The 25,935-nt window shown below is 41.2% G+C and overlaps 1 protein-coding gene across 1 annotated transcript in view; it reads left to right on the top strand.

Moving 5' to 3' along the window:
* The window catches only part of alk (ALK receptor tyrosine kinase), a 225,471-nt gene that overhangs the window by 158,461 nt on the left and 41,075 nt on the right, over positions 1-25,935 (top strand). The window contains exons 12-20 of the mRNA XM_060934731.1: positions 4,867-5,037; positions 5,177-5,275; positions 5,371-5,532; positions 15,596-15,709; positions 19,611-19,797; positions 20,239-20,329; positions 20,470-20,534; positions 20,618-20,747; positions 20,917-21,014. Coding sequence (XP_060790714.1) covers positions 4,867-5,037; positions 5,177-5,275; positions 5,371-5,532; positions 15,596-15,709; positions 19,611-19,797; positions 20,239-20,329; positions 20,470-20,534; positions 20,618-20,747; positions 20,917-21,014 — 1,117 coding nt within the window. The remainder of the gene's footprint in view (positions 1-4,866; positions 5,038-5,176; positions 5,276-5,370; positions 5,533-15,595; positions 15,710-19,610; positions 19,798-20,238; positions 20,330-20,469; positions 20,535-20,617; positions 20,748-20,916; positions 21,015-25,935) is intronic.

Genomic DNA, 25,935 nt, shown 5'->3' with positions numbered 1-25,935 from the left:
ATTTTTACGATGGTCTTTCATATGATCCAACTTTTGATCTCCCAGTCGAGAGGCAGACACGCTACCTTCTCAGCCAGCTCGTGGTCTTAAAAGTTAAAAAAATGTTTTAGATACCGTAATATCTCATGGCAGAAACTAATGAAAAATCCTTGATAAAAATATCAGTTTAGCTGTATCCATGCTTCTTCTTACTCACAATGAAGTCTATCACATGATTCCTCAATAATATACCTAGAAACAGGATCTGAGCAGCTATAAATTAAAAGCATGCACAAATTTCATTTGCTGTGTTTCCTGTTTGCATCACACACTGTGATATCATCACGTTGTAGTTAGTATCGCACATTTATTTACAGAAACCTATCATATGAGTGTGAGGCTTTATTCCAGTTTTGGCTGTCATTATAATGACCAATTTAATCAGCCTGCAAGATTAAACTGTCTGCTTCACTTTACTTTTTCTTCTAATGGGCTCCCAGTAAAGGCACAACATTGGTGATGTAACCTCCTTAGTAACTGGGGCTTATAATAACACTAAAGCTTGTGTGAATTGAAACATGATTTTAAAAGTTACCAAGTTGTATACATGGTTGATTTGCATCATAATTACAACTTGAAATTACATCCTTAATATATTTACAATTTACAGTCTTTGACTTCAAAATTCATCGCCTTTTCATGGTAGCGCTTTACATTAAGGTTTACATATTAACAATTTATTGTATTATTAATGTTGATGATTATACTATTGATATACACTACCGTTCAAAAGTTTGGGGTCACCCAGACAATTTTGTGTTTTCCATGAAAAGTCACACTTTTATTTACCACCATAAGTTGTAAAATGAATAGAAAATATAGTCAAGACATTTTTCTGGCCATTTTGAGCATTTAATCGACCCCACAAATGTGATGCTCCAGAAACTCAATCTGCTCAAAGGAAGGTCAGTTTTATAGCTTCTCTAAAGAGCTCAACTGTTTTCAGCTGTGCTAACATGATTGTACAAGGGTTTTCTAATCATCCATTAGCCTTCTGAGGCAATGAGCAAACACATTGTACCATTAGAACACTGGAGTGAGAGTTGCTGGAAATGGGCCTCTATACACCTATGGAGATATTGCACCAAAAACCAGACATTTGCAGCTAGAATAGTCATTTAGCACATTAGCAATGTATAGAGTGGATTTCTGATTAGTTTAAAGTGATCTTCATTGAAAAGAACAGTGCTTTTCTTTCAAAAATAAGGACATTTCAAAGTGACCCCAAACTTTTGAACGGTAGTGTATTAACTAATCGGTAGTTAATTAGTTTATTGGTATGCATGTAATGATTCAGCCAATTCACAATTTGATTCGATTCACAATATTTGGTTCATGATTAAATTTTCCCATGACGTGTCGCGCCATGGGATTTTTGTCCCGGATGCTCTGTTTACAGAATGTGTAGAAATGGCATTGAAAAGCATGCAATATTTTGCAGCATTTTCACTGTCTGATCCAGTAACAATCAACAAATAATCACCTCAATAGCGCCCCTTTGGGATACATTTACCACTTTTAACATCACCCACGAGGGCGGTACGGTGGTGTAGTGGTTAGCGCTGTCGCCTCACAGCAAGAAGGTCCGGGTTCGAGCCCCGTGGCCGGCGAGGGCCTTTCTGTGCGGAGTGTGCATGTTCTCCCCGTGTCCGCGTGGGTTTCCTCCGGGTGCTCCGGTTTCCCCCACAGTCCAAAGACATGCAGGTTAGGTTAACTGGTGACTCTAAATTGAGCGTAGGTGTGAATGTGAGTGTGAATGGTTGTCTGTGTCTATGTATCAGCCCTGTGATGACCTGGCGACTTGTCCAGGGTGTACCCCGCCTTTCGCCCGTAGTCAGCTGGGATAGGCTCCAGCTTGCCTGCGACCCTGTAGAACAGGATAAAGCGGCTAGAGATAATGAGATGAGATGAACATCACCCACGACTGTGTTGTACTGAGGCTGGTTCTAGAGGACTTGAGACAGGGACTTATTTTAAATGACTACCATGTAGTGACTGTCCAGAACCAGAAATGAGTCAACACTAGACAGTGTCCATTCATTGTACATGTCTTGACTGATTCTGAGTCTGAGGTTAAAGTTGGTCCCATGTTAGAGTATCGGCGACTAATTTTCTGACATAATTGGTAGAATTAAATGAATTTGGCATGGTGCCAGCCAATCAATGAGGCATCAAATTAAATTATCTATAGCTGTTTTGTGGGTGGCATGATGGTGTAGTGGTTAGCACTGTCACCTCACAGCAAGAAGTTTCCGGGTTCAAGCCCAGTGGCCGACAGGGGCCTTTCTGTGTGGAGTTTGCATGTTCTCCCCGTGTCTGCGTGGGTTTCCTCCGGGTGCTCCGGTTTCCCCCACAGTCCAAAGACATGCAGGTTAGAATAATTGGTGGCTCTAAATTGAGCGTAGGTGTGAATGTGAGTGTGAATGGTTGTCTGTGTCTGTGTATCAGCCCTGTGATGACCTGGCGACTTGTCCAGGGTGAACCCCGCCTTTCGCCCATAGTCAGCTGGGATAGGCTCCAGCTTGCCTGCAACTCTGTACAGGATAAGCAGTTACAGATAATGGATGGATAGCTGGTTTGCAAATCCACAGTAAAAGTAGTGTCATTCTGGTCCAGAAATACACTTTAGACCTCCGAGCTGAAACATCATGGACATTTGTGAAGGCTTTCTGACTGGAAGGTGGACCATTTTGGGTTGCATGCACATGATTTCACATCAGATTTACAGTCACTTCCTTCGGTCCAATTTCACTTTGGTTTATATTTCCTGCATACAGAGTCTTGGTAGTGTCATGCAGCAGCTAGAACTCAAAATCCATAATCTGAGCATTTGGGATGAAAATCTGGTGGACTGACACACATATGGAAGTTTAAAAAAATGTTATTACCATAAAAGCAACATTTATTTTCCTATTCTTTATCAACTAAAAATTTGTTTTGTTAAATAAAAAACCCTTTTGTTTCATTTGCTTAATAACAATAATGATTTACCCATATTTGTAAAAGTTGTAATAATACATAAATAAATATAAAATATAACAGCCAATTAACCAAAACATTCCTTTTTAAAAATGAAAAACGTTAATAACAAATAGGCCTTTTCTTCATAAAGTTTTATGAACATTTGTACTACTTCCATTTGCTTCTCTTTTCTTTATCTTTCAGCAGCCTGTAAAAAGAGAGCTCTGATGTCTTCTTAAATTTGTACCATCAGTCACACAACAGCTCTTTCCCATTTTAGATCTGTTTGTGTTGTTTTCACAGCTTTAGAGCTGTGATACTTCTGCTTAGGGTGAAGTCAAGTGCATTGCCGCTATTGTACATTATTGTGCCCTCCGCTATATAAACAACGCAATTACAGCGAGGAATAAAATCGCTTCAATGAGGCTGTAGCTCGTACCGGCCACTGTTGTGTGTGAGTTTGAAATCTCATCACTCCTGTAGGAGGAGTAGCGATTTTTGTGAAATTGCACGTGACCCCTCTGTAGCCTCGTCCATGGCAGGTGGAGCCACCTGGTGAACAATTCTTGTTGGAATATGTCTTTAGAGTCTTCTGGGTGAGTTTCAGTGAAAATGTCCCAGCAGTTTACAAGGAGTAGCGTTTAATGTGATGAGTCACTCAAAAATTTCAGACGCCCATAAAATCGTAAATATGACAGATGGCGCCACCATCTTGACAACTTTTATGCACACCCACATGGGGAACATTGGATGTGAGTTTGATCGAAATCTGATCAATCCTATAGGAGGAGTAGCGATTTTTGTAAATTGTGGACGGATAACGGACGACGCATGATCACATAAACTCATCCGGCCTGACCTACAGCTGGATGAGCTAATAAAAACTATGAGGTTACACTGCCCGATAATAACCACAATTAATTTTTTTAACTTAATTGTTTCAAATCATCATAAATTTGTATCATGATTTACCATTACACAGTATATTATTACATGCTTATTTATGAGTTACTACTCTTAAATAATTAAAGTATTCAGCAATGATTTCTTAAGGACATTGATAAATATTTTAAAAAAGATCACAAGAGACAAAACACACTATAAATGTTCGTTCATTCATTCATTCATTCATTCATTCATTTATTTTCATGCTGTTTTAGTATTAGTTAAAGGCACCTAATTTTATAAAACATCCAAATTATGACTATATGATGTCTGATTGCACAAACGTTGCATTTATACCTTTATTGTTCTGATAAATTACAATCTGGATATAATCTTGATGCATCACCAATCCGAGCCAGTTTTCACAGTCCAAATTAAAACAGGTTCAAACATACAAAAACAATACTGAACACAAGTACTATTGACTTCATATCTATATTTCGAGCTGTCTGGTAAGCTTTAGATCTCTCCTGCTGACTGTGGTCTTGTTCATAACTCTCCATGTAGTACTGTAAAGCTGAAAGGAAAATGGGAGGGTCTGGCCTGGCTTGCAGAATAACTATTTGTATTTTCTTGGTTTAAAAATAATGGTCTGTGTTTGGAAGCTGAAGGAAGGCTATAGATAAGCTCAAGACAATCTGACATCGTCAGACTCCTCAATATGTGCTCTGCTTCTAGACATTCTCTGAAATGCACGAACCAGTGTGTCATAACATCTTCTCGAAGATAGGATGATGAGAACAACCAAAAAACCTAATTCTGAAACCAGAAAGCAAAGGACATGAAGTTGATAAGGTGTAAAGAGTCGACCTGCTCATTGCAAATTCTCAGTCAGACAACGAGTGGGGTGAAATAAGAAGATAAATAAACATGCTTCAAAGACCCTTATTTCTAAAACCTGTTGCCCTCTTTTATGTTCAGGTGGTGGTGGAGGTTGGAATGATACTGCTCCTGTGCCTCAAGGTGGGAAACCCCTCAATTTAGGAGGTCAGGGAGGAGATCCGTGCCGTACGATGGGCTGGAAGACTCATGGTGGCTTCGGAGGAGGCGGAGGAGCTTGCACCAGCGGGGGTGGAGGAGGTGGCTATAGAGGTTCGACATCATTTCCTGGATCCTTTATGCCACATCATACAGACCTGAACTGCTTGCAGTGTGTTATATCTTATTCTAGCATTTGGAACCTGTTACATCACATTGCATCAGCGCTGTTTTGCTCCTCTGTGGTTCATAGGTGGCAGCACTTCCGTAGACAATGACCCTGAGCAGGATGGAGAGGACGGATCCTCCTTTATCAGCCCAGATGGAGAGATATACACAGATGCACTTAAAGGTAACACAGTCAGTGTAGTGTGGTGTCTCCAGGCATGTGAGATCTTACATCATTTTGGTGTCTAACATTCTGGCCATATGTGGCGTTGATGTCAGGCATGGAGGGTGATGGTGAGGTGATCATCAACCCAGTGCAGAACTGCAGTCACTGTGAGTCAGGAGAGTGCCACAAGACTTCAGAGGGAATGGAATGTTACTGTGAAAATGATCTCGTCCTCGCTGCAGACCGTGTCTCCTGTGTCAACTCTACAAACCAAGGTAGAGTGAGTTAAATAAATAAGTAAATTTTATGATCAAACTGGATGTAACAAGATGAATCATTCTTATTTTTTAATTGGTTATATTAAGGAAAGAGTAGATGTGTCTGACTCCTTTTAAATTGTTCTCCAAATTTGATTTGCTTCAAATGTTTTTTTTTTTTTAAATGTTTAGTTTTTCAGTTTTATATACTGTATAGAGCGGCGGCTACAATTATCAACAGTCCATAATTATCGACATCTTTTCAGATTTACCAAAGAAAAACAATTTTACAAAGGTGAGTTTCAGTTCCAACAGTTATTATTGGTTAATTAATCAACCAGAAGACCCCCCTTGCCCTTTGATCTTGTTGTCTGATGACACAGCTTGTTACCGGAGATGGAATTTTTTTAGCACGATCAGCAATTTGAAGAAAACCCAGACGTTATCGTCGCAGGTAAGCTTGGTGGAAAGATCATGGACATGTTTTTACTGATCTGTCAGGGTGCAGGCACTTACACTTACTTAGGTGCAGATGAAGGCGGGAAGCAAACTGTCAACAAAGCCAAAACGAGAGACTGGAATCGTGGTCAGTAAACTAGCGAGGGTCAGGTGATCAGCGAACAACGTAGAAGAGAGAAAACAAAAGGGTGAAAACGTGAAGGGGAAGGCAAAGAGTCAGTAATCGAGAGATAGTCAGAAATAACAAGGCTTGGTAAGAACTGGTAGAGCAGAATGATACTTCATACTGGAGTAGTGCAGGAAAGTGGCTTAAGTGGGGAGAGTGGTGATTAGGAGAATGAGTGTCAGCTGTACTCAGTAATTGGGAGACAGAGGGCACGGTGAACCTTGGGGATTGTAGTTTGAGGTGTCCATGTTTGTAGTCAGAGCATTCTCAGCAAGTTTATTGACAAACACACACCCCACCCCCAGGAGCTACAGTCTTCCTAGGACACCCCCTACCTCTGGGTGCTGGTTTGTCGGGATGAGGAGCATGGAATTCTTGCTTGAGGAGTGGGTCTAGTATGTCCTTGGCGGCAACCCAGCTCTGTTCTTCAGGGCCATACCCTTCCCAATCTACCAGGTATTCGACTTGCCCTCCTCTTCGTCTAGAGTTGAGGATCTTGTTTACCTGGTAGATGGGTTCACCTTCTGTGTCAAGAGCTGGGTACTCCTGGACCAGTGTGTTCTCAGCAAGGGGGCCTGGAATGGCAGGTTTTAGACTGGAGATGTGAAATGTGGGTGCCAATCTGCTGTGAGGGGGGAGTTCCACATGATACGAGACCTCGTTTATGCGACGAATCTGATATATCATGGCTGAAGTATTTTGCAGGTGTTGGGTTCTCTCAGGTTCCTAGTTGCTACCCATACTCTGTTGCCCGGGGAAAAGTTTGGATTGTCTGCCGGATGTTTGTCTGCATGTTCCTTATACCAAGCATTGACGGTTTCGAGACATCTTCCCATATTGTCTGGCTGCATGAAAACCAATCTTCGACGGCTTGTACCTGGCTTGGCGTGTCATCCCAGGGGAACAAGGGTGACTGGTAGCCGAGTATGCACTGAAATGGTGTCAACTGGGTTGCGGAGTGTCTAAGGGAATTCTGTGCATACTCGGCCCATGGGAGGAAGCGTGCCCAGTCCCCCTGATTACGCATGCAGAATATCCTTAAGAAACACCCAGTTTCTTGATTAACTCTTTCTAATTGGCCATTTGACTGGGGGTGATACCCTGACATGAGACTTACTGATGCCCCCAGTCTGTCCATAAAGCATGTCCAAAAGTGTGAGATGAACTGAGAGCCCCGGTTGCTAACAATTTGCCTCGCATGTCCCATAGAACACCGTTAATCAGGCACTGGAACACGCTAGGCGCCAAAGAAAGGCCATACGGCATTACCCGGTACTCAAAGTGGCCGGTGGTAGTGCTGAAGGCAGTTTTCCACTCATCACCCCTCTTGATTCTGATAAGGTTGTAGGCACTGCATAGGTCGAATTTCGAAAAGATCTTGGCTGACCTGAGTTGCTCCAAGGCTGCCAGGACCAGAGGAAGTGGACATGGGTACTTGATGAACACCTCATTCAGTCCCCTATAGTCAATACATGGCTGGAGACCACCACCCCGTTTCTCCACAAAGAAGAGACATACAGAAGCTGGAGATCTGGAAGGGCAGATATAGCCCTGCATGAGGGTTTCTTGAATGTATTCCTCCATAGCTGCATGCTCCTTTTGGGAGAGTAGGTATATATGCCCTTGTGGCGGGGACATACCTGGCAGTAGGTCAATTGTGCAGTCATATGGACAATGAGGTGGTAGCCCACAGGCCTTTCCCTTGTTAAACACCTCCTTGAAAGCCAGATAACATTCAGGGACATTGTCAAGGGAGTCCGGGTGCGGGCTTTCCACAGAGGTAGATGAGATGTTGACTTGTGATCAGGCTATGCAACCCTGGAAGCATGCTGGTGACCATTGGAGGATTTCTTTACTTTGCCAGGAGCTCAAGGGGTCGTGAAGTTGAAGCCAAGGGTAACCAAGAATTATATTGTTATTTTCCGTTGTAGTGACATAGAGGGAGATGAATTCTGAGTGCAGCGCCCCCACCTGGATGTGAAGGGGGTGGCGCACATGGTGACTAGACCCTCTCCAATGGGTCCTCCATCAATAGCTTGAATGCTGAGTGCACTTTGGAGAGGGGTTGTAGGCAGGTTGAACCTCTGAGTGACTGAGCCACTGATAAAGTTCCCCTCTGCCCCTGAATCGATAAAAGCAGAAAGGATGTGTGTGGAATTTGCCAGCTATAACAGCACTGGAACCTTAAATGACCTGGAATTGAATGTTCGTGCTGGATTCACATGATGCGCTGGACCTGCTATGGGAGCTGCGCAAGACAGACGGATGGGACACTGGTTGAGCTGGTGTTCGGCACTCCCGCGGTAAAAGCACAAGCCCTCCCTCTTCCTCCTAAGATGTTCAGAGCATGTTAACCGGGTGCATGATACCTCCATGGGTGAGCTGCCCTCTGAGGTTTGAGCTGGCTTAACACTTTCCTGAATGGATGGACAGTGAGTCAACAGATGATCCAGGCGAATGGCTAGGACCTTTGACCTGGATTTTCATGTGGTTACAATGTCAATTGCCTGTTGACATTTATTGGTAAACTACAAAACTAGAAATTAATACAAACAACAACGAACAATTACCAAAATGTAATCTATGAAAATACTGAGAAAGTGGGTAGAAAGTGGAACAAAAAGATTTTCTGATGCAGGTTAAACATTATCAGTTCATTTGTTTACAAGCATTAGAATCACTACCTCATTTACATAAGCACCGACATGGATCTATTTATATAAAAGATAGTTTGTACTAAATATAAGTCTATGTGAAACAAATTTGAAATAAAAACTATGTTTTGTTAACGTAATACAACATACCAATTATTTTTTTTTATAAATAATCATCTGGATGTCGATAATTGTGGAACGGTGTCGATAACTGTGGACAAAGGTATTGATAATTGTGGAACGGTGTCACGTGATCTGATACACTCAGTAATCGGGAATCAACTCTTTTTTTTTTTTCCAGTGGAAGTTTGAGTAATTATTCATGCCCAATTTATGTATTGAACGTCTTCTCTACTTTTGCAACGGCCAAAAAACCATTAAGGTATCGATAATTGTAACTGCCGCTCAGTATATTTTTTTGATTATTATTACATTTAGATGGTACATTACTTATTAATTCCACAATAACACCAGACCTCAGAGATCTAGACAAATAAATGTTCTGTGCCAGAAGCAGAAAGCCTTCTGAGATTTGGCCCAAACTGTGTCTCCACAGCTTGCACCCAATCATGAAGAACGTGCTCTAACACTGTGTTTTATTAATGATATGGGGATTAAAGAGCAATTAATAATATCCTGCAACACCAAATATATACTGTGCACATTCCTCAGGGGTCTGGATCTACTCCATTTGTCTGATATTGCATGAATGACTATCTATAAGAAGTACAGATGATTGCTGGTAATCCCACAGCATTAATAAAGCTATACTTCATAGAGATACACACATTTTGCTGCCTGATTTTGAGCGTTATTATTCTTGACAGTGGAAAGTCACTCAGATAGTAAATTGACTTACCTGGCTACAGTCTCACTGATATCTATTGGCTTTAATAATGTAATCCCCTATACCTGAGACTATAACAAAAAAATGAAGTATTTGTCAATGATGCATTAGATACAGTACAGCCTGGTAAATGATACACGGCCAAATATGATGAGGAAATTGAAAATGTTGTGTGAGTAAAATAGGAAATAGATAAATGACTAAACATAACGGAATCGATAAAACAGGAAAAGAGTAAGAAAGTGAAAAATTAAAAGGGACATTCCATGATAGATGCGGAAGGTAACACGAAATTATTTTTACTTTCAAAGAACTAAAGAAAATCTTTCATTTAAATATGAAATAACAACTAAAATATATAATAAGAAATAATCCCAAAATATCAAATATATTTTGTCATTTTGGGGATTCCTACAGAACACAAAACATCTAAGAGAAAATAGTTTGAGATTCAGACCCAGAAAAAGAGCAACTACATTAAATATCTACTTGTATGTAATATAATTGCAGTGCAAATGTTTTCTTCGTATTAGCTATAGATTTGAAAGCCACCATTATCTGGAGAGGGTAATGCAGTGATGGCTATTATGAGTGAAGCCTATAAAAAGAAGAATGAGAAAATAATTTCCAACAGAAACCAGGGCCTTCAGAAACAGAACGGGAATAACATGGGATCCATTAAAACAAAATGGGAGAAAGAACTAAACATAAACAGAGAAAGATCACAGGAGGATTGGAGTTCAGTGTGGCGCACACAGCATTCTTCCACAGGTTCAAAGAAGTGTCGAGAATTCGGCTGGAAAAAAAAAATTGATCTGTTTCTTCATTACACCAGATTTTAAAAGTAAACTACCATATCTCAGTCACAGGAACAGTGTTGGAGGCGGTGCGGAAACATGGTCGCCAATCTCAACGACATCTTTTGGTCATGCGCAAAAATCCAAATATTTTGGGGAAATACGTATATGTCTAACTCGAAGAAAGATTTTGGGATATGAAATTCCTAATAATGTTGAGGTCTTCAGTGTTCTCCCCAGAATTAAAATAAAGCCCTAGCTTTTGCGTGGCCCATAGGGTGGCGAGTACATAGGCGTGTGGGGGGAGAGTATGGGGGATGGGGGTTACATGAGTTCTGTTGCAGTCAGAGTTGGACAAAGTACCCAAAGTACTTCATTACTTAAGTCAAAGTACAAATCCCACTGGTCAAATGTTACTCCGATACAAGTGAAAGTTCTGCAGTCAAATTTTTGCTTAAGTTAAAGTAACCTTCAGTACTTGCTTTTAAAAATACTTAAGTATTAAAAGTACATTTTCTGTCAACGCATCATTGTATCATTGCCACAACGATTACAAAACCTAATGCCGTTACCAAAGACAGAAATGTGAATTCACAAAATGAATGCATGCTGTGCCTCATGGTGGTTTAACGTTAAGCGAGCTAGTCAGTGAAATTCCTCCTGACATGCTAGCAAACTCTTTTCAAACTCGAAATCATATTGGGTAGCTAATGCTACTAGAAAAGAAAGATTTCTACATTCTGTTTATTTGGCAAGATTATGCTAAAACATATTTCTGAAAGGACTTCAGATAAGTTAACGTTATTCATGTTAGCGTAACTTCATTTTCATATGCTAACTAACAGTGTCCAAGTTAACTAGCTATGTGTTAACATTAGCCGTGGACAAGGCGATGGCAACTTGGCAGGCAAATCCATAAAAAGTCGTGTTAGAAAAGAAAAGAAAAAAACATCCACTTTCAAACCTGCTTCATAGTAACACGTAAAGAGGACCTTGGCAGAAATGTAGTGGAGTAAAAAGTACAATATTTGTCTTTCAAATGTAGTGAAGTTAGTCATAAGTTCCCCCCCCCCCCAAAAAAAAAAAAAAATACCCAAGTACAGATATTCAAAAAGTGTACTTAAGTATAGTACTCAAGTAAATGTATTTTGTTACTGTTCACTTCTGGTTGCAGTTAGAAAATAAAAAATACATTTAAAAAATACTAATAATAATACCCCTACAGACTGCGTTTCCTGCACAAATGCCCTTTATACTTCAGCCTACTTAATACTTCAAACACCAAAAGCACCTTAGAATTAACAACGTTTGAGCAATAATACTGCTACTATAGTGCATGTAATTATTGTATTAATTAATTAATAATATAATTATTGTAACATCCAATATTAGATAAAATTAAAATAAAATCTTACAATATTGGTTGAAAGTCTAGAGCAAGATATTTTGTTATTTTACAAAAATAACGCTTCAGATATTGCTTTAGCAATAATAAGCGTCACTGTATAAATGATGGAGTGCAGATAGCTGTGTAACTAGATGTCTTTGGTGTTGTTGAGACATGGAGGGCCGGGAGGGAATACCATCCAGCCCACAGTTCAGGTCGGAGTCCTCTGAGAGTAAATGCTTTGGCTTTCGCAACATTCTGTTTCCAAAAGCTGATGTCGGGAAAATTTCTTTACGCAAAGAAAGTTTTCTTGCTTTTGTAGTTTTTTAAACTGTTCTTCCATGTCGGAAATCTTCAGGAAAACAAAGGTATATTCCAACGTGTAGCTAATGCTAACGCTAGGCCACGAATCTGCACCGTCACTCCAGTCATTTCGAGGAGTTTTATACGGATCATAATCACTAATAAGCTCTAATTTCTGCGTATATCTATCCTTCGCTTCTTTCTGACTAAGATTATCCAAGTAATCCGGTAGCAGAGCTTTTTTAGCTGTAGTTTTCTTCAGGCAACAGCAACAGACGTCCCCCAGGCATACTACTGTATAGGGCAGCAACGGTTGCTAAGGTAAATGTGACATCAGTGCAAGGGTGCTCACCTGCCGCGCTTACCCAGGGTATTTCCGGTCTGCCTGAGTGCATCATGGCAGCAAATCGGCCCAAAACACTGATTTTCCTTCAAAATATGCCCCAAACATCGCAAGGCAGAAATCTGACGTGATTTTTCAGTGAGTGTCAGAGGAAAAAATAAAATGTGCTGGCAAATTTAAAGTGTGTCGGCATGAAATTAAAATGTGTCGGGCCCGACACGCAAAAGTGCTCTGGGGAGAACATTGGTCTTGTACTTGTGTGTTTTAAAAGATGATGTGTTTTTTTTTTAAAGACTGGTATCTACAGTATATAAAATACTGCTAATGGCCTGTTAAAAAATTATAAAGAATTGGTTGAGTCCCCAAGCATCAATCAGTGAATGGACAGAGTTAAAGAAACCTATGCAGTGGAGATGATGTCATCCTGCCTGAGGTCCAGAGGAACAATCTTCCCCAGAAAATGGGAGGAATGGACTGCCGATATCAAAGGGGTAGAGGACACTTCCTGAACATGGGACACAATGGACAATTAAGGACACTGGTCACGATTGTTTTTCTTTGTCAGTCTGTTATTGTTTGCTTGTTCCATACTGTATTATGCTGAAAATACTGAATAAAAAGTTATAAAAAAAAAAAGAAATTTGATAGACGACTTCAAATTAGAGCCCTGCACTCCCGTGGGATCCGCGGGACCCGACGCAAAGCAGTGTGGCGCGGGACAAATTTTGAAAGCTCATTGCGGGCGCGGGCGGGAGGGGGAGTGCACAATGTGGGAGTGGGCGGGAGAGGTGATAAGCTGCAGTCCCGCTAACTAAAAACGTGTTTAAAATACAACCCCAGAATGCAATAATTTACAAATCTCAAAAACTGATATTGTATTCACAATAGAACATAAACAACATATCAAATGTCGAAAGTGAGACATTTTGAAATTTCATGCCAAATATTGGCTCATTTGAAATTTCATGACAGCAACACATCTCAAAAAAGTTGGAACAGGGGCAATAAGAGGCTGGAAAAGTTAAAGGTACAAAAAAGGAACAGCTGGCGGACCAAATTGCAACTCATTAGGTCAATTGGCAATAGGTCATTAACATGACTGGGTATAAAAAGAGCATCTTGGAGTGGCAGCGGCTCTCAGAAGTAAAGATGGGAAGAGGATCACCAATCCCCCTAATTCTGCGCCGACAAATAGTGGAGCAATATCAGAAAGGAGTTCGACAGTGTAAAATTGCAAAGAGTTTGAACATATCATCATCTACAGTGCATAATATCATCAAAAGATTCAGAGAATCTGGAAGAATCTCTGTGCGTAAGGGTCAAGGCCGGAAAACCATACTGGGTGCCCGTGATCTTCGGGCCCTTAGACGGCACTGCATCACATACAGGCATGCTTCTGTATTGGAAATCACAAAATGGGCTCAGGAATATTTCCAGAGAACATTATCTGTGAACACAATTCACCGTGCCATCCGCCGTTGCCAGCTATAACTCTATAGTTCAAAGAAGAATCCGTATCTAAACATGATCCAGAAGCGCAGACGTCTTCTCTGGGCCAAGGCTCATTTAAAATGGACTGTGGCAAAGTGGAAAACTGTTCTGTGGTCAGACGAATCAAAATTTGAAGTTCTTTATGGAAATCAGGGACGCCACGTCATTCGGACTAAAGAGGAGAAGGACGACCCAAGTTGTTATCAGCGCTCAGTTCAGAAGCCTGCATCTCTGATGGTATGGGGTTGCATTAGTGCGTGTTGCATGGGCAGCTTACACATCTGGAAAGACACCATCAATGCTGAAAGGTATATCCAGGTTCTAGAGCAACATATGCTCCCATCCAGACGACGTCTCTTTCAGGGAAGACCTTGCATTTTCCAACATGACAATGCCAAACCACATACTGCATCAATTACAGCATCATGGCTGCGTAGAAGAAGGGTCCGGGTACTGAACTGGCCAGCCTGCAGTCCAGATCTTTCACCCATAGAAAACATTTGGCGCATCATAAAACGGAAGATACGACAAAAAAGACCTAAGACAGTTGAGCAACTAGAATCCTACATTAGACAAGAATGGGTTAACATTCCTATCCCTAAACTTGAGCAACTTGTCTCCTCAGTCCCCAGACGTTTACAGACTGTTGTAAAGAGAAAAGGGGATGTCTCACAGTGGTAAACATGGCCTTGTCCCAACTTTTTTGAGATGTGTTGTTGTCATGATATTTAAAATCACCTAATTTTTCTCTTTAAATGATACATTTTCTCAGTTTAAACATTTGATATGTCATCTATGTTCTATTCTGAATAAAATATGGAATTTTGAAACTTCCACATCATTGCATTCCGTTTTTATTTACAATTTGTACTTTGTCCCAACTTTTTTGGAATCGGGGTTGTAAAATGTATAAATTATTAATTTATGTCTATCATATATAATTTGTGCTGGATATTTTATTTGGCATTAATAAAAACATTTTAAGATGCCTAAATTTGCAGATGTGGTCTAATCTCACGTACGTTTCCGATTCCTTTCCGCTCTTCCGTGTTTGAGATCGCCGATCATGGCAGAAGAGCAGAGCTCCTCTAGTGAAGCTCACAATGGGTATCTCTGTAAACCGTCAGCTGCGCATGCCGCCTGGCAACGCGCACCCTCGCTATGTGCGCTAGGTGAAGGATCGGTCAGTGGAGAGCTCAGCTAAGCTCAGCATGTTTAATTCCCCAAGCCAATGACAAGAACTTTCGTGAGAAATAACGCGAACGTCTGCATCATGCGGGCGGGAGCGGGACAAAATATGGCAGGCACGGGTGGGAGCGGGACTGAAAATCATAATTCTTTGCGGGAGCGGGACTGAAAATTCTGTCCCGCGCAGACCTCTACTTCAAATCACAGGAAAATATGATAAAATCGCAAATTTTTTATGACGCCATTTCCCACATTGTGTGACAAGTTGCCAAAGTTTTAGGACAACTTTTTACAAAAATTTGGACGTCTGAATTTTTTTTTTTTAAACGTGAAAATATTCAGAAAATACAGATAGTTGTTGAACATGTGGGCACCACAATAGTACAACAGTGGCGAGAAATGACTAAACTTGGATATTGACCAACCGTGTGTGTGTGGTGTTCCAGATACATCATCAGTACTCCTTCAGCCCTCTCTCTCTCACCTGGCATTGGGGCTCTCTGTAGGAACCTCAGCACTCATTGCAGCTCTGTTGTTGGCAGTTTCTGGAGTCATGATCAGTAAGTTGCAACGTAATTCGGCTAAGTTTATTTGTGTAAACTTATTACACACACACACACACCCATATAGGAATCACCCTGTCCATCCGTCCATCCATCCGTTCATCTGTCTGTCCATGCGTCTTGTAAGCGCAACTCCTCCTAAATGGTTTGATAGATTTTGATGCAACTTTACAGAGTTGCAGTGTACCACCTGAAGATGTGCATGAAGGAAAATAATCCCAGTCTGATGTTTCAAAGGGGAGATAATTCAACTTATTCCCTTACATATGGCGATATATGTGGGCAGGCTCGTAAGCGGGGGATATTCTATAGTGAGTTTACTCACAGTTCTAGTTTAGTCTAATGGTTAGAGATGCAGCTTTGGGACTGAAAGGTTGCTGGTTTGATTCCCTGGACCAGCAGGAATGGCTGAAGTGCCTTTGAGCAAGGTACCTAACCCCTAACTGCTCCCCAGGCTGCTCTGGATAAGAGCGTCTGCTAAATGCCTGTTATGTAATGTATAGTGCTTTTATCTATAGACAAAGAAATTTGGGGTTAAATCTACTCGAAGTGACCGGGACAAAGAAAAACTTCCTGCGACAAAATGAGGAATCCATCCACTTCTAAGTAAACACTGGGTGGTCGGATTCTGTACATTATACTAAAAAAAAAAAGACAAATATTGTGAAAAAAAATCAACATATATATACAAGGTTTGGGGGAAACTGCAAGTCTTGAGAGAATTCAGGTGGGATTATTTTTTACTGTAGCAGAAAAGTGAATCAAGTGGAAATCAACTGTTAGATGAATAACCAGCAGGAACAGCTTCTCAGGAAGGTTACATCTGCATTTTCCTCATTAGAATGACATCTGCTACCAAAATAATGAATGTTATAATGGGTTTTGCATGTTTCCTAAATGACACCTGAATGTAGGATGCATACTCGGATTTTTTAAAATTATTTTGTGATGCATGATAGATGTTTTCAAAGCTTTTTACTGCAGACGTCATGGAAATCTTGAATCTCAATGCACTTCAAATTCCAAATGGATATCCAGAGACTTCAGAAACAGCATCTTCATTTTCATCTTCTATGGATATAAATATGTGCAGTGTCTGGGGATATCTAAGAAAACAAAAAAAAAACTGCCGGTGTAAGCATTTCAGTTCTGAACTAGGAGGATACATAAATGTCCAAGAAGGAAGGGGATAAATAGCACACTCGGATCTCCACACACATCCGCAGACACATGGACAAGATCCCTAACAAGCCCTCAAAATAAAAAATGATTGCACATGACATCTCTGCACAAGCTCTTATTTTTAATGAGTGCAGCTGGATGTCAGGTGGAACTGCACTAATCACTCACACCACATCATGTTGGTGTGTGTGTGTGTGCAGACGTGTGTTTCAGCACAGCCTTATCACACCTTCACACACATTGAGCCATCACATCACATCTGCCAGCGCTGTCCATGCAGCACACAGTAGCGATCAGCCATTGATGAATTAAACAGAGTGATGACGGATGGCCGGTTTGCCATCTTCTGACAAGCCTCGTCCATTACCAAACTGTGAATAAATCACTATTGCAGCTAGTGCTAATGTGTTTACAGCTGAGGGTCAGGGCCACCAAGGTTCCATTATGTGGATGAGTGTGAAGGTGTAGCACACACACATGCTTGTGTCTTTTTGTTTACACGTTTGTGTCAAGGTGTTTACAAGACTGCATAGTTTTGTACATGAGTTATGCTAATGCATGTCTTCCCTTCCCCTGTATTTCATTTAACTTACTGTTATTAACATTAGGGACAAAATATGTGGCCGAGCATGAGCTATTCGAAGAATATATCACACATTCTCCTTGTTATAATGACTTACAAAATGACTTACAGCTGAGCAGAACAGTTGACGGTTCGGACTTTTCTCAAGTGTCCAGAAGAGGTTATCTGGCAGACCTGAAATTTCTAATTATCAGCTCAGAACCGTAACCACAACCACGAAGCCATCAAGTAGGCACCAGGCTTGTAGTACTCGAGTCCGACTTGTGCCCTAATTTGAAGGACTCGTGACTCGACTTGGACTTGAGCACTGATGACTTGGACTTGGATTCATACATTAACTGCATTCGGACTCATAAATTGGAGACGAGGACTCGGATTTCTTCTTTATTTTTTGTAACATGCCATAATAATTTGGCATAAGATATTTATATCTACATTCATTTGTATACTGATTTGGTGCAAGAGAATGCACAGTCACCTGTTCATACGTCATGTTCAGGAACAAACTAACGTTCATGGTGCTAAAATGCCTGGAGAGACGCCGCTAGGATTGTCCGCTTTGCTTATACAGACTTCTTGTGCAGTGGGAAAAAATGCACTGCTATGTGTTCCATATGTAGAAGAACTATCGAGGAGACGACGGGGACAACCTCAAACTTCAATCATCATTTGGTAAGACTCCACCCAGAGAAGGAAGTGACACGCTATGTTCATTGCTCTGTTGATAGTGGGTGGGGCTTGCTAAGTGATGAACTAGCTAGTGTTAACCCTCTCTCATGTTATTTGCCCTGTTGATAGTGGGCGGGGCTTGCTGAGTGATGAACAAGCTTTTTATCTGTAGCCTGTTAACTAAAATGGGGCAGTCGAGCAGTAACGTTAGTCCAACACAGTAGCAGAGACGCTTTCACATAAAGGCAGCAACAGCCACCATCAGATGATGCAGTTAGAGTCTTGTTCTCAGGCTTGACTCTGATCAATAGTGGACTTGACTCGAAATTTCCTTTAATTGCTTGGACTTGACTCGGACTTGAACACTGGGGACTCGAAACTGGACTCAGACTCGAGGTTTAGTGACTCGACTACAACACTGGTAGGCACATGGTCCACTTCTAACCAAGCATATCTAATTGTTGTGTGCCATTTTAGCATTTAGCTCAGAATGATCCAGCTGTATGTCCAGCTAATGCATAGCATATGAGAAAATAGGGTTTTGTTTTTTGGGTTTTTTTCTAAAGCTAGCTGCTTTATTAACCTCACTGGGCAGCAGCATTACTTTTATTCATTTATTCATCTTCAGTAACTGCTTTATCCAGGTCAGGGTCATGGAGCCTATCCAAGAAAGGCTGGAATACACCTGGGATGGGACACAAGTCCATTTCAGGACACTATGCATACACACACACACACACACACACACACTCTCAACAAGAGGCAGTTTAGCTTAGCCAATCCACTTACCTGAATGAATTGGGAGATGAGAAGATACCGGAGAAACTGGAGAACATGGGGAGAACATGCAAAACCTGGCACCAAGATAGTAGCCCAAAGTCAAGATTGAACCCCAAACCTAGGATCTGTTGGATCACTTTTGGTCCTGTAAAACCACAAAAAGATTAGAGATTGAACATTATCAACATAGAACTCTGGTCTGATAACCATTCCATTTACAGCATTTAGCAGACACTCTTATCCAAAGCGACATACAACATACTGAGGGCAGCCTGGAGAGCAGCCAGGGGTTAGGTGCCTTGCTCAAGGGCGCTTCAGCCATTCCTACTGGTCCAGGGAATCAAACCAGCGACCTTTTGGTCCCAAAGCTGCTTCTCTAACCATTAGACCATGGCTTCCCCAAACCAAAATTGCCGAAATGCCTACCCAGAGAAGGGTATGAGTGAGGTCTTCAAATTAGGTCAGAATAAAGAGGGCGGCCACTTTCCACTTAGGACATTCCTTATTTCTGGATTGTGTAAATGCTGTCCAAGAATACTGTACTACCTACGTAGAAAACTACCTTCTGATGACATTACACTTGTTGTCCCATCAAACATGACTTGGTGCATATTTTTCTGCAACTTTCCAGGCCAACAATTGGCCATCACTCACTTGATATCTTGGGAATGTTTGTGTGTACAGTGTACAGACGCAAGCACACTGAGCTACAGTCCATTCAGCTGGAGCTTCAGAGTCCAGACTGCAAGCTGAGCAAGCTGAGAGCCTCCACCATCATGACTGATTACAATCCCAACTACTGCTTCGCTGGAAAGACAGCCTCTTTTAATGACCTGAAGGAAGTTCCACGCCGCAACATCTCACTCACAAGGTTAGCGAATGTTGAACTAGTGTTCAGTCCAAATACATGCTTTCTTTGTACAATATTAACCACTTTGCAAGGAAGGTGTGGTGGGCCTTGTCATCGTAGCTAGAAATATAACCTGTGGCTTGAAGTAGCTACTAGAGAATCAGTTTATTCAAAGATGTAGGGTAAAATGGATGAAAGGAAGTGCAAGGAAAGAAAAAGGCAAGGTCTGTCTTTAGCAGTTGAGGATTAAAATCCTTGCCTAAGGGTTCTTTGGTAGTCACTAGCATTGAATTTTAACATGTAAGCTTCTAAGGTTTGGTTGTTGTTATAGAAACATAGTTGAGGTTTAGCTAACATTTATTTGACTTTTGATTCAAATACTGTTTATATAAGTGCTGTTGTAAATCTGGTGGAATCTAGCTATGTAGATCAGCTGTAATGCATATGATGTGTGTACTGTAGGGGTTTGGGCCATGGTGCCTTTGGAGAGGTTTATGAGGGTCTCGCTGTGGGAATACCAGGAGAGCCCAGTCCCATGCAAGTAGCCGTCAAGGTAAGCTTGAATTATATGCAAAACTCTACCCTTTCTTGGAAAAAAAAACCCCGATAGCATTCATTTATGTAGAGTGAGCAAAAGACAGCAGGTGGTAGTGTTTTGAGGTGATTTCTGTTGGCATTTGTGTTTCTAATCAGACGCTTCCTGAGGTGTGCTCTGAGCAGGATGAACTAGATTTTTTGATGGAAGCGCTCATAATCAGGTACTCGTAAAGACACACTTCTTTGTCCAAAGACAAACAGTGTTCCTTTTATATGTTTTCATAACCTCCATTTCCTTTGGCAGTAAGTTCAGCCATCAGAACATTGTCCGGTGTATAGGAGTGAGTTTACAGGCTCTTCCTCGATTCATTCTGCTGGAGCTAATGGCTGGAGGAGACCTCAAAACATTTCTGAGGGAGACTAGACCCAGGCCGGTGAGCATGCATGCGCGCACACATGCACTTGTAGCCCTTGCTTGGTTGGTCAGCCTTATCCTTAGTTACACCATATGTCTTTATGCGAGTCTCACTACTAGGCCATCTGTTCAGTTTTCCTGTTTTGCTTTTTTGCTTCCAAGCTTTCTTTTTTTTTTTTCCTTCTCAGGAACCTCCTTCCAATCTGACTATGGTGGACCTTCTGAACATAGCCAGAGACATAGCACGTGGCTGCCAGTACCTAGAAGAGAATCAGTTCATTCACAGGTATAACACACACTCACGTACGCTGTTAGTCCATATGTAGCAGATGGCTTCCTTGCTATTCCAGAGACTCAGCAAATGTGTTCCTCTCAGTCACCTTTTTCTCTCAGCATGAGATGGTCCTTTCTAGCTGATACAGAAGTTCTGCTTCGTCTCCACGCCCTTGCTCAGGGGACCGTGACAAACGAGTCCAATTAGAGCTCATTTACACTACATGTACAGTCAAATCATTCACCTGGCTAATGTGGAGGCGAAGTGAGACACAAACAGCTTCATTTACAGCCTATTTCACTACTATTCTGCCATCACCGTGCCTCCATTCACATCGATTGAGTCCATAGAGCTTCACAAATCTGGCACTTTATCTGGCACAACTTTTGATTTTTCAGGAGCAGTGTATGTGAAATTCAAGACTGAAAACAATGTTTGTTCATTCTGAACTTAAAATTAAAAGCAAGGATATCATTCTAATAAAAGAGGATGTCAATAAAGGACCCTCTGTAATTTATATTATGCCACTTTAAGAGGAGGATGTCAATGAATCACAAACATGACAGGTTGTGTAGTAGTACCTATTTTTCTCATCTCATCTCATTATCTCTAGCCACTTTATCCTGTTCTACAGGGTCGCAGGCAAGCTGGAGCCTATCCCAGCTGACTACGGGTGAAAGGCAGGGTACACCCTGGACAAGTCGCCAGGTCATCACAGGGCTGACACATAGACACAGACAACCATTCACATTCACACCTACGGTCAATTTAGAGTCACCAGTTAACCTAACCTGCATGTCTTTGGACTGTGGGGGAAACCGGAGCACCCGGAGGAAACCCACGGGGAGAACATGCAAACTCCGCACAGAAAGGCCCTCGCCGGCCACGGGGCTCGAACCCAGACCTTCTTGCTGTGAGGTGACAGCGCTAACCACTACACCACCGTGCCGCCAGTACCTATTTTTACTACAAAAAAAAAAAGAAAAGGAGAGCAGCCCAAGTACAGAGAACATCCAAGGCACGGGGTTAACATATGACAAAATAACAGTCCTGGTATTATAGGTGCATGTATAGTTTAGCTAGAGAGTTAATAGAGACACTACATTTTCTCCGCTTCAGGACATAATTTAGTTCCTAAAGATTGCTCTCAGTGAATGACTTTATCCACCAAGTATATTGGCAACACATTTATAACTAACTGTGCTGAGAATAATTAAATGTGATGATAGTTCACAGCGGAATGAAAATTTTTTATTCTTTTGCTTTAAATGAAACAAACAACAAATTAATTAAACCAGAAATATAGCAAACGTTTACGCTAGTGCTGGATCAAAAAGTGTTAATTAATCAGCAGCTGTGACTGTAGTGCTTGCTGAATGGTAAGTCATTGGTTTGTATTAATGCACTAATTTTAAACTACGATCATTTCTATAACAACGACAAGTAATTCTCGGGGACTGGAATGTCAGAGGGGATTTTTTAATTATTTATTTATTTGTTTTAAATTTAATATGGCCTGACAAGAACCATATCTCAGAATGTTCTTTAACAAAGAATAAATATACTATATTATATTGACTATAGTTAAGATTTACTGTGAGTTGGCCTCGTGGTTAGCGTGTCTGCCCCTCCACCAGGAGATCATGACTTCTACTCACGGTCAGGTCATACCAAAGGCTGTTATCAAAATGGTTCGTACTGCCATCTGGCAAGGCACACCGCAATACAGATGCAAGTAGGGAGTCAAACTCTCGAGGTTACCAGAAGACTGGCCCCCACTGTAACTGTAACCCTAGCTATGTAATAACAGAGAGACTGAGGGTGATGTACAGTGGTGCTTGAAAGTTTGTGAACCCTTTAGAATTTTCTATATTTCTGCATAAATATGACCTAAAACATCAGATTTTCACACAAGTCTTAAAAGTAGATAAAGAGAACCCAGTTAAACAAATGAGACAAAAATATTATACTTGGTCATTTATTTATTGAGGAAAATGATCCAATATTCCATATCTGTGAGTGGCAAAAGTATGTGAACCTCTAGGATTAGCAGTTAATTTGAAGGTGAAATTAGAGTCAGGTGTTTTCAATCGATGGGATGACAATCAGGTGTGAGTGGGCACCCTGTTTTATTTAAAGAACAGGGATCTATCAAAGTCTGATCTTCACAACACATGTTTGTGGAAGTGTATCATGGCACGAACAAAGGAGATTTCTGAGGACCTCAGAAAGAGTGTTGTTGATGCTCATCAGGCTGGAAAAGGTTACAAAACCATCTCTAAAGAGTTTGGACTCCACCAATCCACAGTCAGACAGATTGTGTACAAATGGAGGAAATTCAACACCATTGTTACCCTCCCCAGAAGCGGTGGACCAACAAAGATCACTCCAAGAGTAAGGCGTGTAATAGTCGGTGAGGTCACAAAGGACCCCAGGGTAACTTCTAAGCAACTGAAGGCCTCTCTCACATTGGCTAATGTTAATGTTCATGAGTCCACCATCAGGAGAACACTGAACAACAATGGTGTGCATGGCAGGGTTGCAAGGAGAAAGCCACCGCTCTCCAAAAAGAACATTGCTGCTTGTCTGTAGTTTGCTAAAGATCACGTGGACAAGCCAGAAGGCTATTGGAAAAATGTTTTGTGGACGGATGAGACCAAAATAGAACTTTTTGGTTTAATTGAGAAGCGTTTTGTTTGGAGAAAGGAAAACACTGCATTCCAGCATAAGAACCTTATCCCATCTGTGAAACATGGTGGTGGTAGTATCATGGTTTGGGCCTGTTTTGCTGCATCTGGGCCAGGACGGTTTGCCATCATTGATGGAACAATGAATTCTGAATTATACCAGCGAATTCTAAAGGAAAATGTCAAGACATCTGTCCATGAACTGAATCTCAAGAGAAGGTGGGTCATGGAGCAAGACGACGACCCTAAGCACACAAGTCGTTCTACCAAAGAATGGTTAAAGAAGAATAAAGTAAATGTTTTGGAATGGCCAAGTCAAAGTCCTGACCTTAATCCAGTTGAAATGTTGTGGAAGGACCTGAAGCGAGCAGTTCATGTGAGGAAACCCACCAACATCCCAGAGTTGAAGCTGTTCTGTACAGAGGAATGGGCTAAAATTCCTCCAAGCCGGTGTGCAGGACTGATCAACAGTTACCGGAAACGTTTAGTTGCAGTTATTGCTGCACAAGGGGGTCACACCAGATACTGAAAGCAAAGGTTCACATACTTTTGCCACTCACAGATATGTAATATTGGATCATTTTCCTCAATAAATAAATGACCAAGTATAATATTTTTGTCTTGTTTGTTTAACTGGGTTCTCTTTATCTACTTTTACGACTTGTGTGAAAATTTGATGATGTTTTAGGTCATATTTATGCAGAAATATAGAAAATTCTAAAGGGTTCACAAACTTTCAAGCACCACTGTAAATGGAGATCGGCGCTGCCCAATGCACTAAGTGCCTGGTTAGTACTGGGACAGGAGACTGCCTGGGAAGATCAGGCCCTGGCACGGAACGGACTTTTGATAGTTAAGATTTATTGAAGAAGAAGATCTGTTTAAGATTTATGGAAGGAGTCTCCAGTGCCACCACTTAACAGTCAAATGTAAAATAGAGAGAGATGTTTAAAATGTAAGTGACAGGATAGTGATAGGAGTGACTGACTTGTTTTGTGGACATTCAACATTCAGTATGTATGTATATATAGATTACAATTATATTGTGTTGTTCTTTAACAAATAATGTCTGCCATTGTTGACAAGTAGACATGGTATATGAGGAATAATGCATCTGAGGCTTCCATCCATCCATTATCTGTAGCTGTTTATCCTGTGCAGGGTTGCAGGCAAGCTGGAGTCTTTCCCAGCTGACTATTGGTGAGAGGCGGGGTACACCCTGGACAAGTTGCCAGATCATCACAGGGCTGACACACAGAGACAAACAACCATTCACACTCACACCTACGGTCAATTTAGAGCCAGCAATTAACCTAACCTGCATGTCTTTGGACCGTGGGGGAAACCGGAGCACCCAGAGGAAACCCACGCGGACACAGGGAGAACATGCAAACTCCAAACTCCCATCAGCCACTGTGCTCGAACCCAGAACCTTCTTGCTGTGAGGCGACACTGCTAACCACTACACCACCGTGCCGCCCAATATACAACATTTCTTTATTAAAACAATCAGTATAAACTATGGGTAATTTTCATGCAATTATACAGTGGTGCTTGAAAGTTTGTGAACCCTTTAGATTTTTCTACATTTCTGCATAAATATGACCTAAAACATCATCAGATTTTCACACAAGTCCTAAAAGTAGATAAAGAGAACCCAGTTAAACAAATGAGACAAAATATGATACTTGGTCATTTATTTATTGAGGAAAATGATCCAATATTACATATCTGTGAGTGGCAAAAGTATGTGAACCTCTAGGATTAGCAGTTAATTTGAAGGTGAAATTAGAGTCAGGTGTTTTCAATCATTGGGATGACAAATCAGGTGTGAGTGGGCACCCTGTTTTATTTAAAGAACAGGGATCTATCAAAGTCTGATCTTCACAACACACGTTTGTGGAAGTGTATCATGGCACAAACAAAGGAGATTTCTGAGGACCTCAGAAAAAGCATTGTTGATGCTCATCAGGCTGGAAAAGGTTACTAAACCATCTCTAAAGAGTTTGGACTCCACCAATCCACAGTCAGACAGATTGTGTACAAATGGGGGAAATTCAAGACCATTGTTACCCTCCCCAGGAGTTGCCGACCACCAAAGATCATTCCAAGAGCAAGGTGTGTAATAGTCAGTGAGGTCAGAAAGGACCCCAGGGTAACTTCTAAGCAACTGAGGGCCTCTCTTACATTGGCTAATGTTAATGTTCATGAGTCCACCATCAGGAGAACACTGAACAACAATGGTG

The sequence above is a fragment of the Neoarius graeffei genome, chromosome 11, assembly GCF_027579695.1.
Source record: "Neoarius graeffei isolate fNeoGra1 chromosome 11, fNeoGra1.pri, whole genome shotgun sequence".
NCBI lineage: Eukaryota > Metazoa > Chordata > Actinopteri > Siluriformes > Ariidae > Neoarius > Neoarius graeffei.
Note: the sequence above shows the minus strand (reverse complement) of the source record. Positions and strands in the feature narration are given on the sequence as shown.